A 23,158-nucleotide genomic window follows, 5' to 3' on the forward strand; every position below is an offset into this window, starting at 1 on the left:
CGTGCTACAGCCGGCACTGCCAAGACACAGTAACTACACACAACAACCCACGATGCCTAGCTATGACGCCGTAGCTAACTTGCAAGCTAGCATCCATTAACACACAATTTAGCATCAATACTTGGTTACAACAAACTGCCAAGAGTGTGTTAGCACACTAAACAGATAATTCAAGTCCGTGTCTAGTTCCTTTCATAACGCATAACGCAGCAAAAAATTAAACGTTGGCTAGCACTACATTAACATTGGAACCAGCTCTCCAGCGTTGCTAATCGTTACCAGTAGCTACCCGCTAGCTAGCTAGCCTCGTGCTTCGATACTAACCTACAATTACCTACGGAAACCTACAATAACAACAATACTAACCTATAATAAATACAATACCTAACTACAGCTAACTACCTACCTACGATCTAATACATGGTTAAGCTTTACTCAACACCATATGAGAAGCTTACCTCCTGCTTACCTCCAGCTAGAGAAAAACACGACCTCTCCCGACAACTCATCTGTACTACTGAGCTATGGATGCAAGGACTGACCATCCATGATATCAACATTATAAATTAGTTTTAACCATGTTTTGAGGCTATATAGTGTTTGTTTACATTTACTTTGTTTACAAACATTGAAGTAAAACAAGCTTATATCTTGGGTTCTGAAGGGGTAACACAGTTGAACTAAGCTCATGAGGCATTTATAAGTTATATTCTTCAAGAATCAATTGGTACACACCAAAGATGGATGTAGCAACTTCAGATTTCCCCTTTAATTTATTGGATGTAAACAGAACCAGGAAGTATTGGTTCAGGCAACAATGGGAATCCATGTCAAATGGACAGTGCCGTGTAGTGTCGGTAGGTGATTAGTTAGAACAGAGAAATGTGTTACTCTAGTCTAGTCAAAGGTCATAGCTGATGTATGGCTGTGTGACCTGGCAGTGACCCAGGGTCATGGAGACAGGAAGTACTAACTGACATCATGCCTTCCAGTGCTAGATATAGTATGGGTGGGGTGGAGGATCACATATTCTTTTCTTCAAGGTTTGAGGTGGGGGGGTTGGGTTATTTTAATCAACAAAATGCATGTTGGCATTTCATACTATAAGACTTAGTATATGTGCATCTGTCCAAAGCTTCTCAAATCTGTTTAAATTAAATCAAAAATCTGTTATAAAATCCTAATCCTTCTCTGGGGAGGGAAACCTGACTCAGAACGGAGCTGCTTTCAGAAATCAGGTCAACTAAACTGCTACATGGTAGCACACGTATGCACTTATCCAACACTGGGTAAAAGCCTTGCATGAACAAAATAAATGTGTAGCCTGATCCTGGCCACATCCCAAGCAATATCCACCAAGATGTCAGCATTTTAGGACAGTTTAGCTATGGGGCATTTCCATGTAGTCCAAGACAGTACACGCAAACCGGCTTTGTACACTGCAGCTGGGTTTATGTGTCTTAGTGAGGTTTACTGTAGACTCCACGTCCAATAGCTTCTATGTCATCATCAGGACCAAGAGGCTTGGAACAAGCTCTCTCCTGCAGTTTGCACTGAAGACCATCACTTCATTAACAAACCCTGCCTTAATCTGTTGATGACAGCCCTGAGTCTTTGCTTGGTCCTGGGCCAAACCACAACATGCTGGACAGCTCAGCCTACAAGGCAGCTGTTGGAGGGGGGAGGGAGGGAGGAGGCTGCACATCAGCCTTTTATTGTTTTGTAATATGATATCACACAGTTATTCAATGTATCTTTTCAGCTGACAAAGACTATGAAAGACATATTTGAAGCTGTTTCAAATGTCATATTTTCATGTTTCAAATCTTCAAACACTCAAGTCATCAATAATCTAGGCTAGCAAAAGATAATCAGATTTATCGAATGGAGGAGAGAGTTTATTCTCATAGATTCTTACTGGAAAGAGATCCAGTTCTGTAGTAGAGTGTAGCACCCAGAAAGTGGTCTTCTTAACACATGGTGGGCTCTGTGTCAAATCCAGGGTTGGAAAAGGAGAACAGAGTAAAAGAGGGGAATCGGGGGGGGGGGGGGGGGGCCTGTTATACTGAATCAAACCCAGCCATTTCCTGAGCTCAGCTCCGCTCGGCACTCTCCATATATGGTAATGGTATTTGCATGAAAAAAAGCCTGACATTATGAATCTGGGGCTGGTGCAGAAATTTCTCAAATGCTGTCGTGGTTAACTTTAAGGAAAAGGTCTGGTCCCAAACCTGGGAGACTTTAGGGAGTTGATTGTTATTTCCGAGAGAGAATGAGATATCAGGTTAAGAAGTAAAGAATCAGGTTAATCCTAGATCTCTTTGGACAGAGGTCCCAATCATACTTCCTGGGATCAAGGTTGTTTTGACATCTGTGAAACACATACTATGTATGTGACTGGAACTGTACAGAAGCAAAGATCATTAGTTATGACTGATGCTCTGTTGTTACCAAGGGCGGTCTGTGTGTAGAAGGTGGTTGTTAAGATGTGCTCAGAGGGAAGTCAATGCTGGTTCCATGGTGATGTTATTATTGGTAGCTCCCAGTCCCATCTGTCCCCCTAAGGGACTGTATGCTCTCAGACCTCCAGGACGGACTGACACAACTCATCTTTTCCACTAACCTGGGGAATCACTTACCATAGAGAACAGCATCCAGCGCTAGGCTAGATCTCAGTCAAAACACATAGGTAGGTTTCAACCAGAGCCATATACTAGCAATCTATCTCAAAGCATCCAACAAGCAGATTATAACCACTGTGATCAATAAGCCATTATACATTCTTATCAATGTTTATAAGTTAATTTATTGGTGAGTATTGATGATAGTTATTATAAAATGTTAGCAAATGATTGTAAACATCTCAAAGTACCCAATGTTCTCCTCTAATCCCCATGGAAAATACTCAGAACTTTTGGCTCCTGTGTTTCCGGCTTACAACCTCTCCCTCTTCAAGTAGAACATTATCATTCCCAACAAAGCAGCAACAGGATAAATATAGCACTCTAAATAGCCTAGTGTGGTTTTTCATTTTTGGATGTAGGGTTCTGTCCTACAGCATAAATGGGGCCGGCTTTAATAAGATTTGCCTGGGGTTGGGCTATAGACCTGGGCTGTTGTATGCATATTTGTGGTGGGCTCCAAACTGCGACATCTGTAGTAGATTCCAAGCACAATGCAGTTAATGTCATTGCTACTGCATTAGAGCATGATAATGAGATGAAGCCGATGTTTTGGATTTCAGATGAGTATGGAAATATAACAGAGAAGCTCATAATAATATAACATTATTATATGGAATTACCACTAGTAATTCTAGTCCTTTTCTTCTGAATGTTTATGATATCTGCCTGGAAGACTGGACTGTTTCCCCCTCACTTGGCTGTTGTTGTGTAAAGGTCTCTGTGAACCTCTGACTTGGTTCATGCTTTATCAAGAGCATGTGGAAAAAGTGTACAGTTACTGTCCCCAAGTGCAGCTCTCTCTGTGTGTGTGTGTGTATAGTCTGTCTGAGTGAGGGTGAGTCAGTCTCACATACTATGATTGTGATGTAGTCAATCATGGAAATACAGTATAACAAATCAGCTGTCTGTGACCAGGTGAAAAAACCTTTCTAAGCCAAACCTTCATATCATAACCGCTCCACACAGCCTACATCGTTGTCACTGTATTAGCTAACGTCATAGTCTACATAGCTACTAGAACTAACACGTTAGTAAACCCGCTACAATCATGCAGTACAGTCGTGGTCAAAAGTTTTGAGAATGACACAAATACTAATTTTCACAAAGTCTGTTGCCTCAGTTTTGATGATGGCAATTTGCATATACTCCAGAATGTCATGAGTGATCAGATGAATTGCAATTAATTGCAAAGTCCCTCTTTGCCATGAAAATGAACTTAATCCCAAAAAACATTTCCACTGCATTTCAGCCCTGCCACAAAAGGACCAGCTGCCATCATGTCAGTGATTTTCTCGTTAACACAGGTGAGAGTGTTGACGAGGACAAGGCTGGAGATCACTCTGTCATGCTGATTGAGTTAGAATAACAGACTGGAAGCTTTAAAAGGAGGGTGGTGCTTGAAATCATTGTTCTTCCTCTGTTAACCATGGTTACCTGCAAGGAAACACGTGCCGTCATCATTGCTTTGCACAAAAAGGGCTTCACAGGCAAGGATATTGCTGCTAGTAAGATTGCACCTAAATCAACCATTTATCGGATCATCAAGAACTTCAAGGAGAGAGGTTCAATTGTTGTGAAGAAGGTTTCAGGGCGCCCAAGAAAGTCCAGCAAGCGCCAGGACCGTCTCCTAAAGTTGATTCAGCTGCGGGATCGGGGCACCACCAGTGCAGAGCTTGCTCAGGAATGGCAGCAGGCAGATGTGAGTGCATCTGCATGCACAGTGAGGCGAAGACTTTTGGAGGATGGCCTGGTGTCAAGAATGGCGGCAAAGAAGCCACTTCTCTCCAGGAAAAACATCAGGGACAGACTGATATTCTGCAAAAGGTACAGGGATTGGACTGCTGAGGACTGGGGTAAAGTCATTTTCTCTAATGAATCCTCTGATGAAAGGAGTGGGCTCACTCACAATTTTGCCTAAGAACACAGCCATGAATAATGAATGGTACCAACACATCCTCCAAGAGCAATTTCTCCCAACCATCCCATCCAAGAACAGTTTGGTGACGACCAATGCCTTTTCCAGCATGATGGAGCACCTTACGATAAGGCAAAAGTGATAACTAAGTGGCTCGGGGAACAAAACATTGACATTTTGGGTCCATGGCCAGGAAACTCCCCAGACCTTAATCCCTTTGAGAACTTGTGGTCGATCCTCAAGAGGCGGGTGGACAAACAAAACCCCACAAATTCTGGCAAACTCCAAGCATTGATTATGCAAGAATGGGCTGCCATCAGTCAGAATGTGGCCCAGAAGTTAATTGACAGCATGCCAGGGCGGATTACAGAGGTCTTGAAAAAGAAGGGTCAACACTGCAAATATTGACTCTTTGCATAAACTTAATGTAATTGTCAATAAAAGCCTTTGACACTTATGGAATGCTTGTAATTATACTATAACATAGTAACATCTGACAAAAATATCTCATAACACTGAAGCAGCGAACTTTGTGAAGACCAATACTTTTGACCACGACTGTACAGTCAGCAAGCAGTTTAGCAGTTACACTGGCTGGCCTCGGGGGTAATAAATTAATACAACCAAAAGTTTACCTTGACATGGAAGCAGGGCCTAAAATTAACACCCGCCACCTGCCAAATGCGGGTAGATTTTGGCATTGGTGGGTAATATGTCTATTTCATCAATGATTACAAAATAATGTACTCCATATTAGAATAAGGCTGTAACGTAACAAAATGTGGAAAAAGGGAAGGGGTCTGGATACTTTCCGAATGCACTGTATATCTTCACATTCCTGAGACACCAATTTCCCAGTGTCCCATCAATATTCTCTTCATTCACACATCATCTCCATCGAGGTGTTTATGAGCTCCCAGGGTATGGAATCTCATGTAATGCACCCTGCTCAGCTCGCCAATGAGAGGAGAAAGCAGCCTTTTCTTCTTCTGTTTTAAAAAACATGATAATGGGAACCGTCTGGAAAATTAATGGAGCAGTAATTTATGTCTTGGCTCCTGAGTGAAAATGCACATAGAAATAGTCTGAGAAGCTATTAACATTACTCACTATGTTCCATGCTAAGATTGAGTCTGTAAAGAGAGGTTGTGGTATTTATTTTGTTGGTGTAAGAAAATCGAGCCACCCCTGAGAACGTTAAGGGTTCATTTGAGCAGTCTCTCTGCTTGACTTTGTACAGGTCAATTACTTAAAGTTACCATGGCTTTCCATTGCTCAGTTAAATCTACTGTGGTGTTGCTTTATTTTCCTGTAATTTCACCATGGTTTTGCTCTGTGTTGCTTTGGTAGAGAAAATCTTAGTGCAACTGTGCTTTTTGTCTTCATCCACAAATTGCCATTTAACAAGTGATTGTCACATTGCACCATTCAGTCTGTTGTAGCCTATGGAATTTGAAATATGGAAGTGTTGCTGCCATCTAATCTATGCACAAGCTCTTTCCAATCTGAACCTCTTCAAAAGTTGAATCAAAGTATTCCAGAACCAGGGAGAAAAAACAGGAGTAGAAATACAAAGCGTTCAGCTGTCTGTAAAGCTGCACTCCAGTTGAAAGGTAAACTAAAATAGAATGCTCTTTCTCAGTGGAATCAGGAGGCAAACAAAGCGTTAAATGGCATTGAGATGTGTCCAGTGTTGACTAATGATCTGGATCTGGTCTGTGGCTTTGATTGGTTCTCCATCCAGGAGAAAGAGACTCACTCCTCACAGCACATTGTAATCCTTTCCCCAGTAGCCAGATGACATTGACTCACAACACATGATGAATGACCTAAGCTTTCTGGAGACCCGCTCTCAGCAACAAAAAAATTTAACGGAGGGAGGGAGGAGAGGAAGAGGGGGAGGGAGCTAGGTAAAGGGAAAGATCTGACAGCAGTCAGAACACAAAATCAAAGAGCCAACACCACACTGAAAGAACTTTTGGGAATCCTGACCTTGCACCTATTAGAAATAAAAATAAATTAAAAAAACTCTGTCTGCATGGGTGAAAATTAGATACTCAGGGGGAAGCCCAAGTTCATTTCAGTTGTTGGACAGTTTTCTGCAGGCTAAAAGTTTTGGCTGCCTACTCCAGTACTCTCACCAAATGTGAAATTAAAATCTTAGGTAAAGGAAATCTTATGCTAATGAAGTTTCTATGAGATTATTATGACCAGAATTTTTTCCGGATCAGGTCACGTGGTCAGGATAAACTCCTAGCCTAGATATTATTCTGTGCTTTATAGTTTGATGTGGCTGCGAGCAGTCTGAAGGCACTAGTCTGAAGGCACTAGTCTGAAGGCACTAACAGATGTGTATTGTGTTCTGTGTGTTCCAGGGGAGCCGGGGCCACTACCGGTACCACTGGCAGAGCCACAATGTCAAGCAGAGTGGAGTGGACGACATGGTGCTCCTCTCCAAGATCAACGAGGACGCCATTGTGGACAACCTCAAGAAGAGATACATGGATGACTACATCTTTGTATCCTTCACATTCACACAGTTCACACCTAGATGAAGAATGGCTAAGCCCTGCCATTGACACGCTCTCACTGTTCCCAGAATAGCTGAGTGATCATTCAAAGTGCTGTAATAACTCAGATTAATGATCTAGTGTTTGAGGCTCCAGATACTGGGCTACTCCCACCATGTACCGCCAGTGGAGAGGGGGAGACGGGCCTCTTTGCACCCCTATCTGGACCCCTGACTTCAGCTTCCTTCAGCTTCCTTCTCCTCCAGGCTGGAATGGATCTTAATCAGGTTTACTCAGGTTTAATCTCACCATGCAGCAATATGGAACGAGGTTGGGGGGAAAGGTTCCTGAAAGATGTACAGTACGCCTTGCACAGTGAATGTGAGCAGTGCAGCTACTTTCCTACAACTGCTGTGCTGAGAGCATTCAGGAACAGATCTGTAAATGCCCCATGCCCCGTAGGCCAATACAATCACTAAGAAGACTAGCTAGAGTATTCAGCTTCACTCTTACATACCTCAAGAATATATTGAGATTTAAAGTTTTGTTCTTGTGCCCATATAATTTATCCAAGTAGTGTTGAAATGTTTGGGTCTCTGAATAACCCTTTTGATGGAAGATGTTGAAAGTTCTCGAAGGAGCTCATTAATTAAAACCTCATCTGTGTCTTGGCAGTATTTAGGATTATAGAGTTGAGCGGATGCTGGCCATTTTAGATTGAAAACTCTGAGTCAATCCTCTGATTGTGGTCAGAAAATAGCAACAACACCCGAGTGTTCCAGCCAGTGGTGTACTGGGGCTGGGGTCACTGCAGGACGCCCTCAATACCAGCTTTATGTGCCGGGAGCTGCTTTGGGCTGCAGGGCCAAAACCTCACATCACTACACTGCTGGGCTGTTCAGTCTGATGTGTGAACACTGTGTCTTTACAAGGCTTGGACCCACTCACCACACACTCCAGTGCTACCACACAGATGCATATTGCAATGACGTCATGGGCCCAATTACTCAGTTAGGTCATTTTTCTCCATCTACTCCAAGAGGGACTACGTCAAGATTTATAAATATGTTCTGAAACTGCATTGTCTTTAAGAGTCAAATGAGTGGAGGGTTGTCATTGGTGCTTAATGCAGATGACTAGTGAGCTCTGGGAATTCTTAATGTTATTTTTTCCTTTGACCATGTGAGTCACTGGGACCTGAACGGTTGATATTACTGGTACCTATGTGGCATTAGTATGACCCTTAACCCATATAACCTCTACAGACTTACATTGGCCCTGTACTCATCTCTGTTAACCCGTTCAAGCAGATGCCATACTTTGGGGACAAGGAAGTGGAGATGTATCAGGGCGCGGTGAGTATCCTTTTCTCTTTAGACAGGAGTTTGAGACAGGGTACCAATAGGTTTTTCTATTTGGGTAAAATTACAACTCTGCTATCAATGTATTCAACTTGTATCCTAATTGTTTGCACAACGTCACCTCATACCTCATAGCAGCTTAGAGTAATTGTACTTGGAAAAGTTAAGATAAGTCATGTTTTTACGTTTGAAATGAACTGATTTAGGTGTGGTTCAAATACCTTTTCCAGCAGCACCCCTTAGTTGGAGCAGATGTAGAAACTTGCCTTACCCATTGAAAAGGCCTGGCAATACCTTCAGTACAGCCTGTTCAAGTCTGTATTATTTTAAGTGTTCTTGGCCAGCGTAGTGAAAGTGGCCTTGGCTGCCAAATCAGACGTTAACTATGCTTGATAAAAACAGTTAGCCCACTGACTTTATTACTTCATTACATGAATTACTCCTAATTCTTTACAGTCTTGCCTTTACAGTCAGTTTTCCACTTAGGACCAAGAACATCGACCCACACAGTTTTTTACGAGATATTCTTAGATCCTGATCTCTGTTGAACCCCCAGGCCCAGTATGAGAACCCTCCTCACATCTACGCCCTGGCAGACAACATGTACAGAAACATGATGATCGACAGGGAGAACCAGTGTGTCATCATCAGGTGAGTCTGCCTGCCTGCTTGTCTCGTTATGATGTCTCAGCCACCTCCTCTCCCTTTCAGTGTTTGTGTATGGGGAGAAAGGCTGACAACCATAACAACAGAGCTGGTATGTGGAAAATGCCTGTGAATGAGGGAGAAGTTGAGAGGGAGGGAGGGGTAGGGGGAGACTGCATGGTGACACAGGTGGAAGAGTGCTGCTGTTGAATATGATTATAATAGATGGGAAGGGAACAAACAGACCCAACAGGATCCACCACCTGACTGGGAGGAGTGCTGCTGACTGACAGTGCCCTGCTCAGTCTGGGTTCGTCAACCAGAGTCTTAATCCATATATCACAGCCTGCTGGGAAAGGCAGACTGGGAAAATACACCTTCAAGTCAAAATATATGGCCTCAAGGCTCTTTTCTTGTGGCAGCTGGTTGATTTTAGAAAAAATTATCAGGATGTGGAATGAAAACAAAACACAGCATCTATTTATGCATTAGCTTCCTGCTTTTATAAAACAGGAATTGCACCTGCATAGTACTTTGTGGCCCATGCATGGGTCCTCTCTCACGGAAAGGGGAGGAACTGTTCCTCTGCTGTTATGGATTGAGAGCGGAGGAGTAGTGACAATTAACACATTTGGGAGTTACACTCGGATATGGATTATTCGCCTCAGACAGAAAGAGGATCACAAGACTGTTTGAAAACTTAATGGACTCTTTGGCCATGCCCCAAATACAGCTTCCTTTCCTCTTTAGACCACTCAGCTGAAAAGACGACAGTTGAAATATGATTGAACCAAACCAAAGTCGGTCTTACCCAGCAGTGGTCAAGAAGGAAATGTAAAGTGGCCTAACTGGCCATTAAAATGTGTTTGGTCACAGCCCTGGATTCCTGGAAGCTAGTGGTAGTCCAGAGATCCTTCCCCTGTGTTTTTGAAGCCTGTAGTGGGTAACGTTACTGTACAATGGGTTCCCATGGGAGGAGGCCTCCGAAGGGAAAAGTGCTGTCTCATAGTTGGGGCTTTATGCTGTGGGCCAGTCACCTGAGGCCCGGGGCCCGGACGGTTACTGTAGTGCTTACCTCATGGCGAATGGCCCCTGGTTCAGCACTTTCTCCTGTTGTTTAGACAGCCAGCAGCTGCCAGTACAGTTTCCCACATAAAAGGAATGGAAGTGGATTTGTGATGCACTAGATCAGCAAACAAAGCCCTCCATGAAATTGCTGTCCAGGCAGTGTGGTCAGCACTGCACTGTGTGGGACCTTTTCCTTTCCCACTTATTAAAGAAGTAATTCAACATGACATGAGTCATCTGACGTGGTCAAGTGGTGTTGACTGGGATTTCTGTCAATGTCTGACTTTGCCTATTTTTCTCCACTCAAATGTTGGGGAGAGGAAAGTTACAAAGGGCAATACAGATGTAGAGTATCATTATAAAATAGTTTATTTTTATTTTTTATTAACTAACTCCGTGAGTGGTTAAAACACAAATGATGCCATATGAAATATTGCAGTGCTTGCGCTTCTACACACACTGACACTGCAATATTTCAAATCACATAGCACCATTTGTGTGCACAGTTTTTACTGTCCATTTTTACCAAGGCTCTGGCCAGTTTACAGCTCTATCCCTGGAAGGGTGGCTGAAATGTAGTGTCTAATGAGACACTATATTCTACCCTCTGCTCATAAAACAGTTTTCTTTTGCTTATTAATGTTACCATCATACTGAGTAGAGTAGTCCCTTGGGTCTAGTTCTGCAAGGAAGTGTGTTTTCTCCCCCATTGATATGAAAGGCTTGCTAATGGATCATTGTTTAATGGAAACAATGACATGGGAAATGGAGAATCCATCTAGGTTTTACAGTTTGTCACTGTTAATGGATGGACCCTTCAGTTGGAGGAAATGATGCTATGCAACAAGTCGAAAAGAAGCCAGACTTCAGTCACACCTCATCTCTGTGTGTGTGTGCATGCGTGCCGGCCCATTTGTTTGTGTCATACGGTAGTGGCTTGGGAACACAATGTGCCTAATCATACAAATATGACATAACTGGTATCCAATGTTCCACATCAGACTCTGCATGCATTCCATTTCACTCATAGCTGATGTCTGTAATGATTACTTCAGGTGCTTTCTTTGTCAAGCTGAGCTGTGAGTGACATCAGTGAGCCAGTGATTCAGCGCTGAGTGTAGCACTTTACAGTAAGCCGTCTATATAGCCCACGACATGACTCTCCTTCTGTTCTTGTTTGGCCAATAAATGGGAGAGGAAGTCAACAATGTGTTTAGCATCTGAGTGCTGTGTAATTACAACAATGGGGCACACCCCTCAGGAGGGTAAAAATAAGACGTGAGTCAAACTCCAGCCCCTAGCCTGCTCCAGCTGAAAAGAACATGCCTATAAGTCCACCGTTTACAGATGTTCTCTTGAGGGTGAAGGTCCTACAAATGCTTATTGGCAAAGATTAGAGGGAACATTGGATCACATTTGGTCACTGTACTGACTGTATTTTGAGTGCATTGTAGTGACCATTACATCTAGAACTGTTAAAGTTGTTTTGGTTTTGAATAGCTGTGTAACAAGCTAGACTGAATACTATAGAGGAGTCTAGTATCGGCCTAAGTGAGATGAATAAGCATATAGAGTTGCTTCGGTGACTTCTTTTGGCTTCCTCTAACGGTCCGCAGCTGGGTCGTCTCAGAAGGGCAATACCGACATGACTCCCCTTCAGAAAATGAAATAAAAAAACAGACTCCTCTCATCCACTGCCAAACCACATATGTCTAAATAAGTATGACCCTGGCGAAGTGGAAGGACAGGAGGAAAAATAAATAAAAATAAATAAAAATGGGAGAGGAATACAAGGAGAGGTTGAGGAAAGAGAAGGAAGAAAATAAATGTGACAACAGGATTACCCTTCTAGAGTGCGAGGTTTACTGCTGAGCTGAGTCTGATTTTGGTTGGCATAAACCACAGAGAAGGAGAGCTGAGTGAACACAGGACGTGGAGTCTCTGTGGACAGGAAGTGAAAAGATGGTGTTTCACCTGGTAATTCTGGATGTTTGAAAAAAGTTTATTTGAAGTGAAGAGTTTGGCTCAGCTGGGAGAATAAGAGGAAGAGCATTTAGACTGGTTCCAAACTTCTGTTCCTACAACGCACATTGATGTGACAAGAAAAAAAGCCATTGGTCAAATTGAGAAATCCCCTCCTTCAGTAGTAGGCCACCTTCATGCTAATTGGGGATAAGAAGAGACAATAAAGAAGCATTTTGGTAAACCCCCTCTGACCATCTTAAAACCAGGCTTAGAGGAGATTTTCATGGTGTGTTATTTAACATGCTACTGTCTGGTACCATAAACCTACAACTGCCTTTTCAGCTTCGCAGTTCAGTTGAATTTCCACAGAGAAAACGTATACTCATTAACTTATTTCCAGAATTGTGTGTTGCCAAGTGTGCTAAGAGGGACGTCCTCTTGAATAACAAGGCAAGGCAAGCAGAGTAATTATAGCATCTGGTTACTGGCAGCTTTTAACTGTCAACTGATACAGTTGACAAAAACGTGGGCATCCTTGAATTGTACATTGTGTTTCAGAGGAGTGCCCTGTTATATGCACCCTTCTGACCTCTCTACTTTGTGTTTCAGTGGAGAGAGTGGTGCAGGGAAGACTGTTGCAGCCAAATACATCATGGGCTATATCTCCAGAGTGTCTGGAGGAGGACCCAGAGTACAGGTGAGTCCAGAGAAGCTACTTTCATTTTACACTGTGAAACACAGCTCAACTACAGTTATGAACATGTGATTAATCTCAGACGATCACACACACATCCACTGTCATTTACAATGTACCTTATGACATCAGTCCATCCTAATGACCGGTTGCTGTTTCCTGTCTAAACCTCCCTTTTCCGCACCACCCAAACCATCTCCTGTTATCCCTCCCTCCCTCCAATCTCCTATTATCATTATCAGTCCATCAGCAGCCCATCCAACCCCCATATACCCTCCTTCCCAACCCCACCCCCAGCAGCCATCTGGCCCCCACACTACTCAGCAGATGTCCTGTCCCCAAGCCACCCCTCTCCACCAGCCTCCCTGGTATTATTGGCCCACTCAAAAGGGCTTGAAATTTCCAGTCTGTAGGAATATAAACTGGATCACAAGATGCTTCCACTCAGACGTGATTGTGATGGTAGTCATTTTTTCAGTCTGATTAGTATAGTGCTTTTTTTCACCCAGGAATTCTTGTACTTTAGTCAAAGTTTCAAGTTCAAAGCTAATGTTAGCTATCACGCTCTCAGTGAGTCTTGTGTAAAAGGGTGTATGACTATTTACTGCACATTTTCCATTTACAGTGCATTTGGAAAGTATTCAGACCCCTTCCCTTTTTCCACATTTTGTTATGTTACAGCCTTATTCTAAAATTGATTAAATAAAATATTTTTCTCATCAATCTACACACGATACCCCATAATGACAAAGCAAAAACAGGTTTTTGGAATATTTTGCTAATTTATTACAAATAATATACATTTGACAGCGATTACAGCCTCGTCTTCTTGGGTATGATGCTACAAGCTTGGCACACCTGTATTTGGGGAGTTTCTCCCATTCTTCTCTGCAGATCCTCTCAAGCTCTGTCAGGTTGGATGGGGAGCGTTGCTGCACAGCTATTTTCAGGTCTCTCCAGAGATGTTCGATCGGGTTCAAGTCCGGGCTCCACTTGTCCCGAAGTCACTCCTGCATTGTCTTGGCTGTGTGCTTAGGGTCATTGTCCTGTTGGAAGGTGAACATTTGCCCCAGTCTGAGGTCCTGAGCACTCTGGAGCAGGTTTTCATCAAGGATCTCTCTGTACTTTGTTCATCTTTCCCTCGATCCTGACTAGTCTCCCAGTCTCTAACGCTGAAAAACATCCCCACAGCATGATGCTGCCACCACCATGCTTCATCGTAGGGATGGTATTGGCCAGGTGATGAGCGGTGCCTGGTTTCCTCCAGAAGTGACGTTTGGCATTCAGGCCAAAGAGTTAAATCTTGTTTCTCATGGTCTGAGAATCCTTTAGGTGCCTTTTGGCAAACTCCAAGCGGGCTGTCGTGTGCCTTTTACTGAGGAGTGGCTTCCGTCTGGCCACTCTACCATAAAGACCTGATTGGTGGAGTGCTGCAGAGATGGTTGTCCTTCTGGAAGGTTCTCCCATCTCCACAGAGGAGCTCTGTCAGCGTGACTATTGGGTTCTTGGTCACCTCCTGACCAAGGCCCTTCTCCCCCGATTGCTCAGTTTGGCCGGGCAGCCAGCTCTAGGAAGAGTCTTGGTGGTTCCATGCTTCTTCCATTTAAGAATGATGGAGGCCACTGTGTTCTTGGGAACCTTCAATGCTGCAGACATGTTTTGGTACCCTTCCCCAGATCTGTGCCTCGACACAATCCTGTCTCAGAGCTCTACGTTTTTGCTCTGACATGCACTGTCAACTGTGGGACCTTATATAGACAGGTGTGTGCCTTTCCAAATCATGTCCAATCAATTGAATTTACCACAGGTGGACTCCAATCAAGTTGTAGAAACATCTCAAGGATGATCAATGGAAACCGGATGCACCGGAGCTCAATTTCAAGTCTCATAGCAAAGGGTCTGAATACTTATGTAAATAAGGTATTTCTGTTTTTTAATAATAGCCATTTTAGAATAACGTAACAAAGTGAAGGGTTCTGAATACTTTCTGAATGCACTGTACATGGTTCTGCATTGTTACTGGCTATGAGTCTTATGTGCCTTGCATCTTTTAAATCATTTTAAGATGTTTGTTGAAGAATGTGGAAAGTATCACTATGGACTTAGAATACGTCTATGTGCGGTCTATGTAGTATATTACAGAAAATTGCCCTTCGAAATTCTATTGTTTTATTGAATAAGGTCTCCATTGTGTTGGAAACCCCCTACCTCTCTCAATACCCTTCCTGCCCCATTTAGCTTTGTCCAATCCCTCTGTCCCCATGTCTCATTCACATGGTCTCCCAACTCCTGTGTGCATGTGGGTTGTGTAAGTGCTTGTGGAATGTGTGTGGGTGGGGGGGGGGGGGTAATGTTTTGTGAGTGACTGTCACTTCACTACCCCTGTCTACTCAAACAGACAGACTTCTCACCTGACATGAAAATCGATGTTAGTGACAGACACAGTATGTGTTTTTAACCTAGGAATTGTAAGTGTTTTGAAGTCTCAGGTGGCTCTCACAGAGCTGTTTGATTAGTGTCATAAATATGTAAGGTTTAACTGAGCCCTGGGGTAAGTACAACAATCTGTTATAGTAGAACCACCATGACACTAAGGTTTTTTCTTCATAGAGGACAATAGTTCAGGGACGCAAAAGGATTCCAAGAAATCCTACCACTCCACTTCAGCATTCAGTAATAGAGGGGATAAATAGTTCTGTCTCCACGACGCTGTGCTGATTTAAAACTCATGGTCTCCTGATATGCAGATGGCTCATGGGAAAGATAATGTGCTCCAGACGCTATGAGAGCGGAGCAACGGTGGAAAGTTCCAAAGGGTGCATGTTGATCTGCCAGCATGGATGTGGATAACTGTAGAGTGTAGTAGTGTCTCCCTACCCACTATCTCTATACCCTACCTGTCAGTCACTAAAACGAGCCTACTGTCTGTCTGCTCCCTCACAGCACGTCAAAGACATCATCCTCCAGTCCAACCCCCTCCTGGAGGCCTTCGGGAACGCCAAGACAGTGAGGAACAACAACTCCAGCAGATTTGTAAGGGTCCCACGTCTTTCCAAATCTCTTTTTTTATTAGCGGAATGGGGGCGCCTAACATCATATGGTTGGCACTGTGTTCTGCCCTGGATTGATTTGAAACTGCTTCACGGTCGTTTCCGGAACCAAAGAAAACACAAGGACGTCCAGTGCAAATGGAGAAGAGAAAAAAAGGAGATAGTGAATTACAGTGTGCTCCACTTTTTATAAGCCGTGTTACTGCCTTCTCCCGTCTCCTCTTGGCTGGGGATGCTAGCCTCAAGTGTGGCCTCAAGTGTGGGCTGTGGGGACACACTGGACAGAAAGAGTGGGCACTCCACTGCCAGTAAAGATGCAGATAGAAATACACATACTATACTTTAAAGACAGTTAGTTAGCTTGGAAAGAGGTTTAAAGGCAGACTTTAGTGCTCTCTAAAGCCAGTTTACCCACTTACAGCATTCACAACAGAGCTTAGTGGTAAGTATTGTATTCAGGTTGACAGACAAGGCAGTATTGTCTCTGTTCTTAGTTTTCCTGGTTTAGTTTGGGGAAAGTAAATTAGGTTTGACACATGGTCTGAGAAATGGTTGAGGTAGTCTCCCTGTATGAATAGTGTCTGTGTCTCAGTGCACTCTGGGGCTTCAGACAGGCTAGGAATGGGATAGACATTACAGAGGACAGACCTGTCTGGAGAGAAGAGGGAAAGAGCGAGGGAGAGAGAGAAAGGGGTCAAGCCTCAGGACACACACCACTGGGCTGCAGGTGTGCACCCTAAGTACAACCTGTGTGATGGTTGTTATTTCCTGCTCAGAGAGCTCTGGGTTTCAGCTGATACTAAAGCGCCACACTCTCCTCCTTCAGGGGAAATACTTTGAGATCCAGTTCAGCTCCGGCGGCGAGCCAGATGGAGGGAAAATCTCCAACTTCCTGTTGGAGAAATCGCGCGTCGTCATGAGGAATCCTGGAGAGAGGAGCTTCCATATATTCTATCAGGTGAGGGACTCTGCTAACATGGTGTGTTTTTATAATTTTCCTGTTTAATAAGAGTGTTTATGTGCATTTTAGAACTGGGGAAATGTGGACAGGAATTGTCTCACAGTGTCCATGAGTGAAATTCAGCCTTCAGGACACTAACAGTAACAAGTGCCATTTGGCTCGTGAAAGCAGGTTGTGTTGTTCTCACTGTGTACCGCTTGAGGTCTCTGGAAGAGAGGTCCCATAATGCCACTTTCTTGACACATGAAAGGAGAATAAAGCAGATAACTCTAAATTGGGTGGAAAACGTGTGGTGCTGGTCACTTAATGAGCATGCGTGTATGGTGCTGACTGTCTAAAAGACTTCTGACATGTAGAAATGTGAAGAAAGGCAATGCGAGTTCACAGGTTGAAAGCTCCTGTAGACCTTTGAGTCTAGAATGACTGTATACAGGTTCTTACTCTTACTTGACAGTAGTGTAATCATCTAACACTGTCTTCTGTTTGTGCAGTTGATAGAGGGAGCCACTGGAGAACAGAAGAGCAGCCTCGGAATCACAAGCCTAGATTACTACAATTACCTCAATCAGTCTGGGTCCTACAAAGTGGATGACATCAACGACAAAAGCGATTTTCAGGAAACTGTGGTACGTTTACTTGGGATCATTGTTATGGTTCTCTCTCTCTCTTTCCCTTTCTTTCTCTTTCTCAGTCTCTCTTCCATTCTCCTCTGTTTGCATTCTGTACCCTGTACTCCACATGTTTTTGTTTTACCAGTGAAACCACAACAGGAGTAATTAGAGGACGTGGTTTGGGTACCACAGCAGTAAGTAAACACACGTTTCAGCCCTGGGTTCATGTCTCCTGTTCTGTCTCTGTTCTCTACCAGCATGCCATGGAGGTGATTGGCATCTCAGGGGAGGACCGTGGCCTGGTGCTGCAGATCGTAGCCGGAGTCCTGCACCTTGGGAACATCAACTTCAGGGAAGCAGGGAACTACGCCGCCGTTGAGAGCGAGGAGTGTACGTACCTACCCTCGTAACTTTGTTTATGTAGAGGGCTAGGTAGAGCTTGTTGCTTGCACCAATCCAGTCCTTTCACGTCTGTGAGGGGAGTCAACAGGGAGTGGGAAGGGAGAAAGTGGTCATGTTAGACTGTCTCTGTGTGTCTCCAGCCTGCAGATTGGCATGTCCTGCTGGTGTTCCTCTCCAATGTCCTGGGCTGCCCTTTATGGGACGGTTAGGTTAGGAAGCACATTTCTCAGCACGCTGCGCTGACTGTTTTCACTCCCCAAAGCTTCATTGTGTTAATGCAGGGCTGCAGCCAAGCTCCAGGCCACGCTGAATTACCAGAGCGTATTACATCACAGACTAAAATTACCCAGAGAAATGCAGCCTCTTCCTGCCCCACCCCTTCTCTCCCCCTGCCCCTCTCTTCCCATTCCTCCCTCCCTCCTTCTCTACATCTCCTTGCCCGCCTCACAGCCACCCATCCAGGCTGAATGATGCAATTTAGCCCCTCTGGTTAGCCAGGGTACAAAGCGGCGTTGTATAGAGTCAGACGTTGTGTAGAGTCTCTGCGTTTCCTCTCCCCCCCCTATCTCACTTCCTGTCTGACTGCAATGTGTTTCACATATCAAGACCCCTGGTGCCCCATATAAAACCACACCAACACAAGTCCACATAAACATCTGCTCACGCTCAGCCAAACAAATCCCTGCCTCAGATCCACGAGAAAGGACACTCCCTTGTACTGTACAAATGAACCTCTAACCATCCATCAGACTGGTATGGATCGTTATTTTGGGTATAGATGAACTGGCTGCTTGTCATTGATGCTATCTATATCCTCTTTGAGGAAGAGTGCATTGGCAGGCTACAATAGGAGATGCAGCACGGTCCTGAGGATAGACTTGGCCTGTGCTGTGGTATGGAGTACAGTCGGTCGCACCCTCATTTCCCAAACGGGGGCTATTTGATCCATCTGATGCATTCTCAGACACCGTCAGGCCAGAGTCAGACCCAGAGGCTGAGAGCAGTTTCCTTCTTGGGGAAGTGACTCAGTGTAATGAGGCAGGGAGGGGCTCTCAGGAGAGCCCTAATGGCCCTCTTCATGCTCAGGCCTCTGCTAGGAGAACCCATTTGTTGTGGCTATGGCAGGGAGGAGGGAGCAATGAGTCATCACCAGACTTGATTGCATTCTGTTTTGTTATTGAACCCTTTGTTTTGTTGTATCCAACGTCTTCAGAATGTACTGGTGTTTTGTTTCATGAGGAGGGTGTGTGCCACACGTCTGTAGAATGTCTCTTAGTCTCTCTTTCTTCATTCTCTCTCGTCTCTCTCTCTGCAGTCCTGGCCTTCCCTGCGTTTCTGCTGGGGATTGACCAGAAGCGGCTGAAGGAGAAGTTGACCAGCAGGAAGATGGACAGCAAGTGGGGCAGTTCCATGGAGTCCATCGATGTGACACTGAATGTGGAGCAGGCGTGTTACACACGGGACGCCCTGTCCAAGGCCCTGCACTCACGAGTCTTTGACTTCCTAGTGGAGGTATGAATGGATACTCCTTCTCCATGACCTGTTGACCTTTAGAATAATACCCGGTCCTCTCCCCTCTTAAATTGCCAAATGTAACAAAGCATTTTTTGTTTGTTTCAGTCCATCAACAAAGCCATCGTGAAGGTTCATCAGGAGTTTAATATTGGCGTGTTGGATATCTATGGATTTGAAATATTCCAAGTAAGTTTTATGTACATTTGCCCTTTTATGTTTTGTGATTTACATATGGAAATCATAACATAAGGTGATACATGGTCACTACATCTCAATAATCATAGTAAAGTTTGGGTAGTTAAACAGCTTAAAGACAGAGGATCAGACCGATTTTGTAAAGTGTCCGGATTATGTCCCATCTCTTGATTGGGACAACAGTCTTTAATGGACCTTTCTAATCTGATTAGCTGTTTGTTTAGGTTGCATTATTTGGGGTCTCAGTGATGCCCCCTGAAAAGGACTGTCCTTGATTAAATAATGAAATGGGACAGCTTCAGTATCATAGCGTGGCTCCAGTGTTAAACCATGATGAACGTGTCCTCTGATACCTAACAGGACCTAATGTTAAGTTGTATGTTTAGATCGCATACAACTGTTATCTAAACAGTTTGGTTGGGTGAGGTCCAGTTTGTCCATCCACAGTCCTTATGTTAATACACAGGCATATTATTAACGAAGCACAGAGAAATTAAACCTCCTGTGTTAGTGCTCAGAGGGCCTGACAAGGGAAACAGTGTGTTTCTTTAGATAACACCATAGTTCCAGGTCCATTGTGGTGTAAAGTATTATGTAGATGTTTCCTCCAGCCATGCCAGGCTGACTGGTAAATAACCTCTCCTCATAAACAGGGCCCATTCAGGAAGCCCAGAGGATATCCCGGTCTCTCTGTGGCCATATGAATGACTTAACTCTCACAGCCTCTCTGGTTTATCACTAATACATCATCTCTTCTTGTGTAGAAAAATGGCTTTGAGCAGTTTTGCATCAACTTTGTGAATGAGAAACTGCAACAGATCTTCATTGAGCTCACACTTAAAGCTGAGCAGGTAATATTTTGGGCTTTTCACTCATTGTTCTCACACCTTTTCACCAGCAGAAGCTACTTTTCTCATGTTTAAGTAGCGAATCATCGTCTGACCAATCACTCTCCTCCCCCCTCTCTCTCTAGGAGGAGTATGTACAAGAAGGCATCCGGTGGACTCCTATCGAATACTTTAACAACAAGATCGTCTGCGATCTCATTGAGAGCAAACTGGTAAGCACAGAGTCCCCAGTGCCCACTATTCATGTAATGCACACCTTGAAGTCACATATAAATGGTATAACACGAAACAGTTGCAAGACTGCTTTAGATAGATCTGTCATTTGTTGTGCCCTCTTTATGCACCAAATAAGCACAAACACTCTGTAAATTGAGTTACAGTAGGGCCACAGAAGCCTCCCCACTCTTCCCATGACCGGCAGTCTAACATCCTCAAACGTGCCGACATGCCTCTTAATTTGATTTATCCGTCCTGCTGAGGGGCTTAATCCATGAAATCCACAACAAGGGCGGCCCTTAAACAAGCTGAGATCTGAGGCAGCCAAGCAGGGAGTCTGTCAGTCTCTGACTCCTCTGTTTGTAGACCAGGCCCAGTTGGCTACATCTGTGACTATGGCAACTTTACAAGAGCTAAAGGGAAATATATATTTTTAAAGGATGTGTGTGTGTGTATGTATGTGTATATATATATATATATATATATGCGAGAAAAAAAACATATGGGGGATTGGAAGTGATGCAGACAATTACATTGATGGAAGTTACAATCTATCTGCAATATTAAAGCTGATCTACCCCCTGGAAAAAACAAAAAATAATAATAATAATTTACAAGAGCTGCATTTCCACTGGTGACAGAAACCTGTGTTCTCTCTTTGTGACTTTGCCACATCTAAAGAGCCAGAGACACTGCAACTACTGTCCCCAGTGAAGGCCACTGGCCGCCGTGTCCATGGACACCGTGTGGAGCCAGATAGGGCAGCAGTTGTGTGTGTGTGTGTGTGTGTGTGTGTTGTGATGACATCATTCAGTGTGTGGGTGTGTGATGTTCTGGGATGCAATGTGGTAGCTAATTCTGAATTGGCTCTGCTGTTATGCTTCGAGCTGGTCGAGTACACAAACAAATAAACCAGGTTCATCACTTTAGTCTATCCATGACATTGATGGATAGAAAGTTGGCATTGTCAGTTATAATCAAGATGGTCATAGGGGGCATGTTAATGTTTTAGATCTAATATCTTGGCTGAGGTTGTTCTCTGTGCTCATCTCTTTGGTTCTACTCCCAGAACCCCCCTGGCATCATGAGCATCCTGGATGACGTGTGTGCCACCATGCATGCGGTGGGCGAGGGGGCAGACCAGACCATGCTGCAGAAGCTAAGGGTGGCCATCAACTCCCATGAACACTTCAACAGCTGGAACCAAGGCTTCATCATCCACCACTACGCTGGCAAGGTCGGCAACACTGCAGTATACCTCTCTCTCCTCTCCTCTCCTCTCCTTATCCCTCTCTCCTCTCTTGCCTTGTCTCTCCCCCTATCTTTCTCTCATTCTGTCTTTCACACCGTTGTGCTCTTTCTTCTTCTCATACCGTCTCTCTCTTTTTCCAGTCCTTTTCTCACTGCCTTTATCCGTTTCTCTCACCCTTTCATTCTCATGGTCTGTGCTGTGTTTGTTCCATCTACTGCTTCAGATGTGTTTGGGTCTCAGCCTGGTACACTCTACATACCACAGGCCTAATGAGCCATGGCATAAAGGCTTGGAGGGGTCCCAAGCCATCATGGCTTAGAACAGTCCTACAGTACCACCCCAGTGGCAATAACGATGATCTATACACACTATGTATATGAAGCTGTAGTTGGGAAGCAAGCTTAAAAGTTGAACATTGATTAGTGGTCTTGGTGCCCTGACTTGTTTCCCCGTGTAGCTCTGTTGGTAGAGCATGGTGCTTGCAATGCCAGGGTTGTGGGTTCGATTCCCATGGCGTACCAGTATGAAAAAAGTGTAAACATGTAAATGTCTTGCAGAGAACATGTCATCAACCGATTCTCTTTTGTCAATTAATTATTTGTTATTAACATTCTCTCAGTTCATTTTGATTGGGCACCTGGACTGAGCTGAGGGTACTAACTGCTATCTGAATGGGTTAACTGTGTGCTGTGATCATCACTAACCCTCTAACATCTCTCCTCCAGGTGTCCTACGATGCAGAGGGCTTCTGTGAGAGGAACCGTGACGTCCTCTTCAGTGACCTCATCGAGTTGATGCAAAGCAGTGAAATGTAAGTCACTTATGCAAGCATTAGAGAGCATATGCGGCTGCCTGTTCTTTCTGAGACCGGGCTGAGCATTTTGTTTAGAAATCCACAAAGAGAGATCTTCTATTATGATGTATATGAATGGATGTATCTGAATGAGACTTGCAGATTACTAGTGCAGCTGGAAAAGGCAGTACAATAGGAGTGTGCTGGGGGTGCTCTCCCCTGTCTGTCTGCCCCTCTCTAGAGCTGTGTTTTGGGGGTTTGCTCATGACTTTTCAGGTCTGGAGAGTGTCTCACAGTCTCGCTAGGGAGCCACATTGAGGAGTAGACTCCCCTGCCCGTCTTGTGCGTTCCTGGGCCTCCTTTGAGCCGCCAGTGGCCATCTGTGCAAACAGCCCCAACAGCCTCTAAAGCCCTTTTGTGTGTAGCCTGCAGGGGGGCTGCAGGGTGGGCCACGCAAAGACCCCAAGACCCCA

At 44.3% G+C, this 23,158-nt stretch overlaps 1 protein-coding gene across 2 annotated transcripts in view; it reads left to right on the forward strand.

The window, feature by feature from the left end:
• Positions 1 to 23,158, forward strand: part of LOC311111686 (unconventional myosin-Ie-like) — a 56,049-nt gene that overhangs the window by 18,171 nt on the left and 14,720 nt on the right. For both annotated transcript variants that reach the window (XM_084154478.1, XM_084154479.1), the window contains exons 2-15: positions 6,975 to 7,118; positions 8,375 to 8,464; positions 9,027 to 9,121; positions 12,758 to 12,845; positions 15,786 to 15,875; positions 16,719 to 16,850; positions 17,345 to 17,479; positions 17,722 to 17,854; positions 19,182 to 19,378; positions 19,487 to 19,567; positions 20,341 to 20,427; positions 20,550 to 20,636; positions 21,710 to 21,877; positions 22,618 to 22,703. In XM_084154478.1, coding sequence (XP_084010604.1) covers positions 6,975 to 7,118; positions 8,375 to 8,464; positions 9,027 to 9,121; positions 12,758 to 12,845; positions 15,786 to 15,875; positions 16,719 to 16,850; positions 17,345 to 17,479; positions 17,722 to 17,854; positions 19,182 to 19,378; positions 19,487 to 19,567; positions 20,341 to 20,427; positions 20,550 to 20,636; positions 21,710 to 21,877; positions 22,618 to 22,703 — 1,613 coding nt within the window. The remainder of the gene's footprint in view (positions 1 to 6,974; positions 7,119 to 8,374; positions 8,465 to 9,026; positions 9,122 to 12,757; positions 12,846 to 15,785; positions 15,876 to 16,718; positions 16,851 to 17,344; positions 17,480 to 17,721; positions 17,855 to 19,181; positions 19,379 to 19,486; positions 19,568 to 20,340; positions 20,428 to 20,549; positions 20,637 to 21,709; positions 21,878 to 22,617; positions 22,704 to 23,158) is intronic.

This window comes from Coregonus lavaretus (assembly GCF_964263955.1).
Source record: "Coregonus lavaretus genome assembly, chromosome: 37".
NCBI lineage: Eukaryota > Metazoa > Chordata > Actinopteri > Salmoniformes > Salmonidae > Coregonus > Coregonus lavaretus.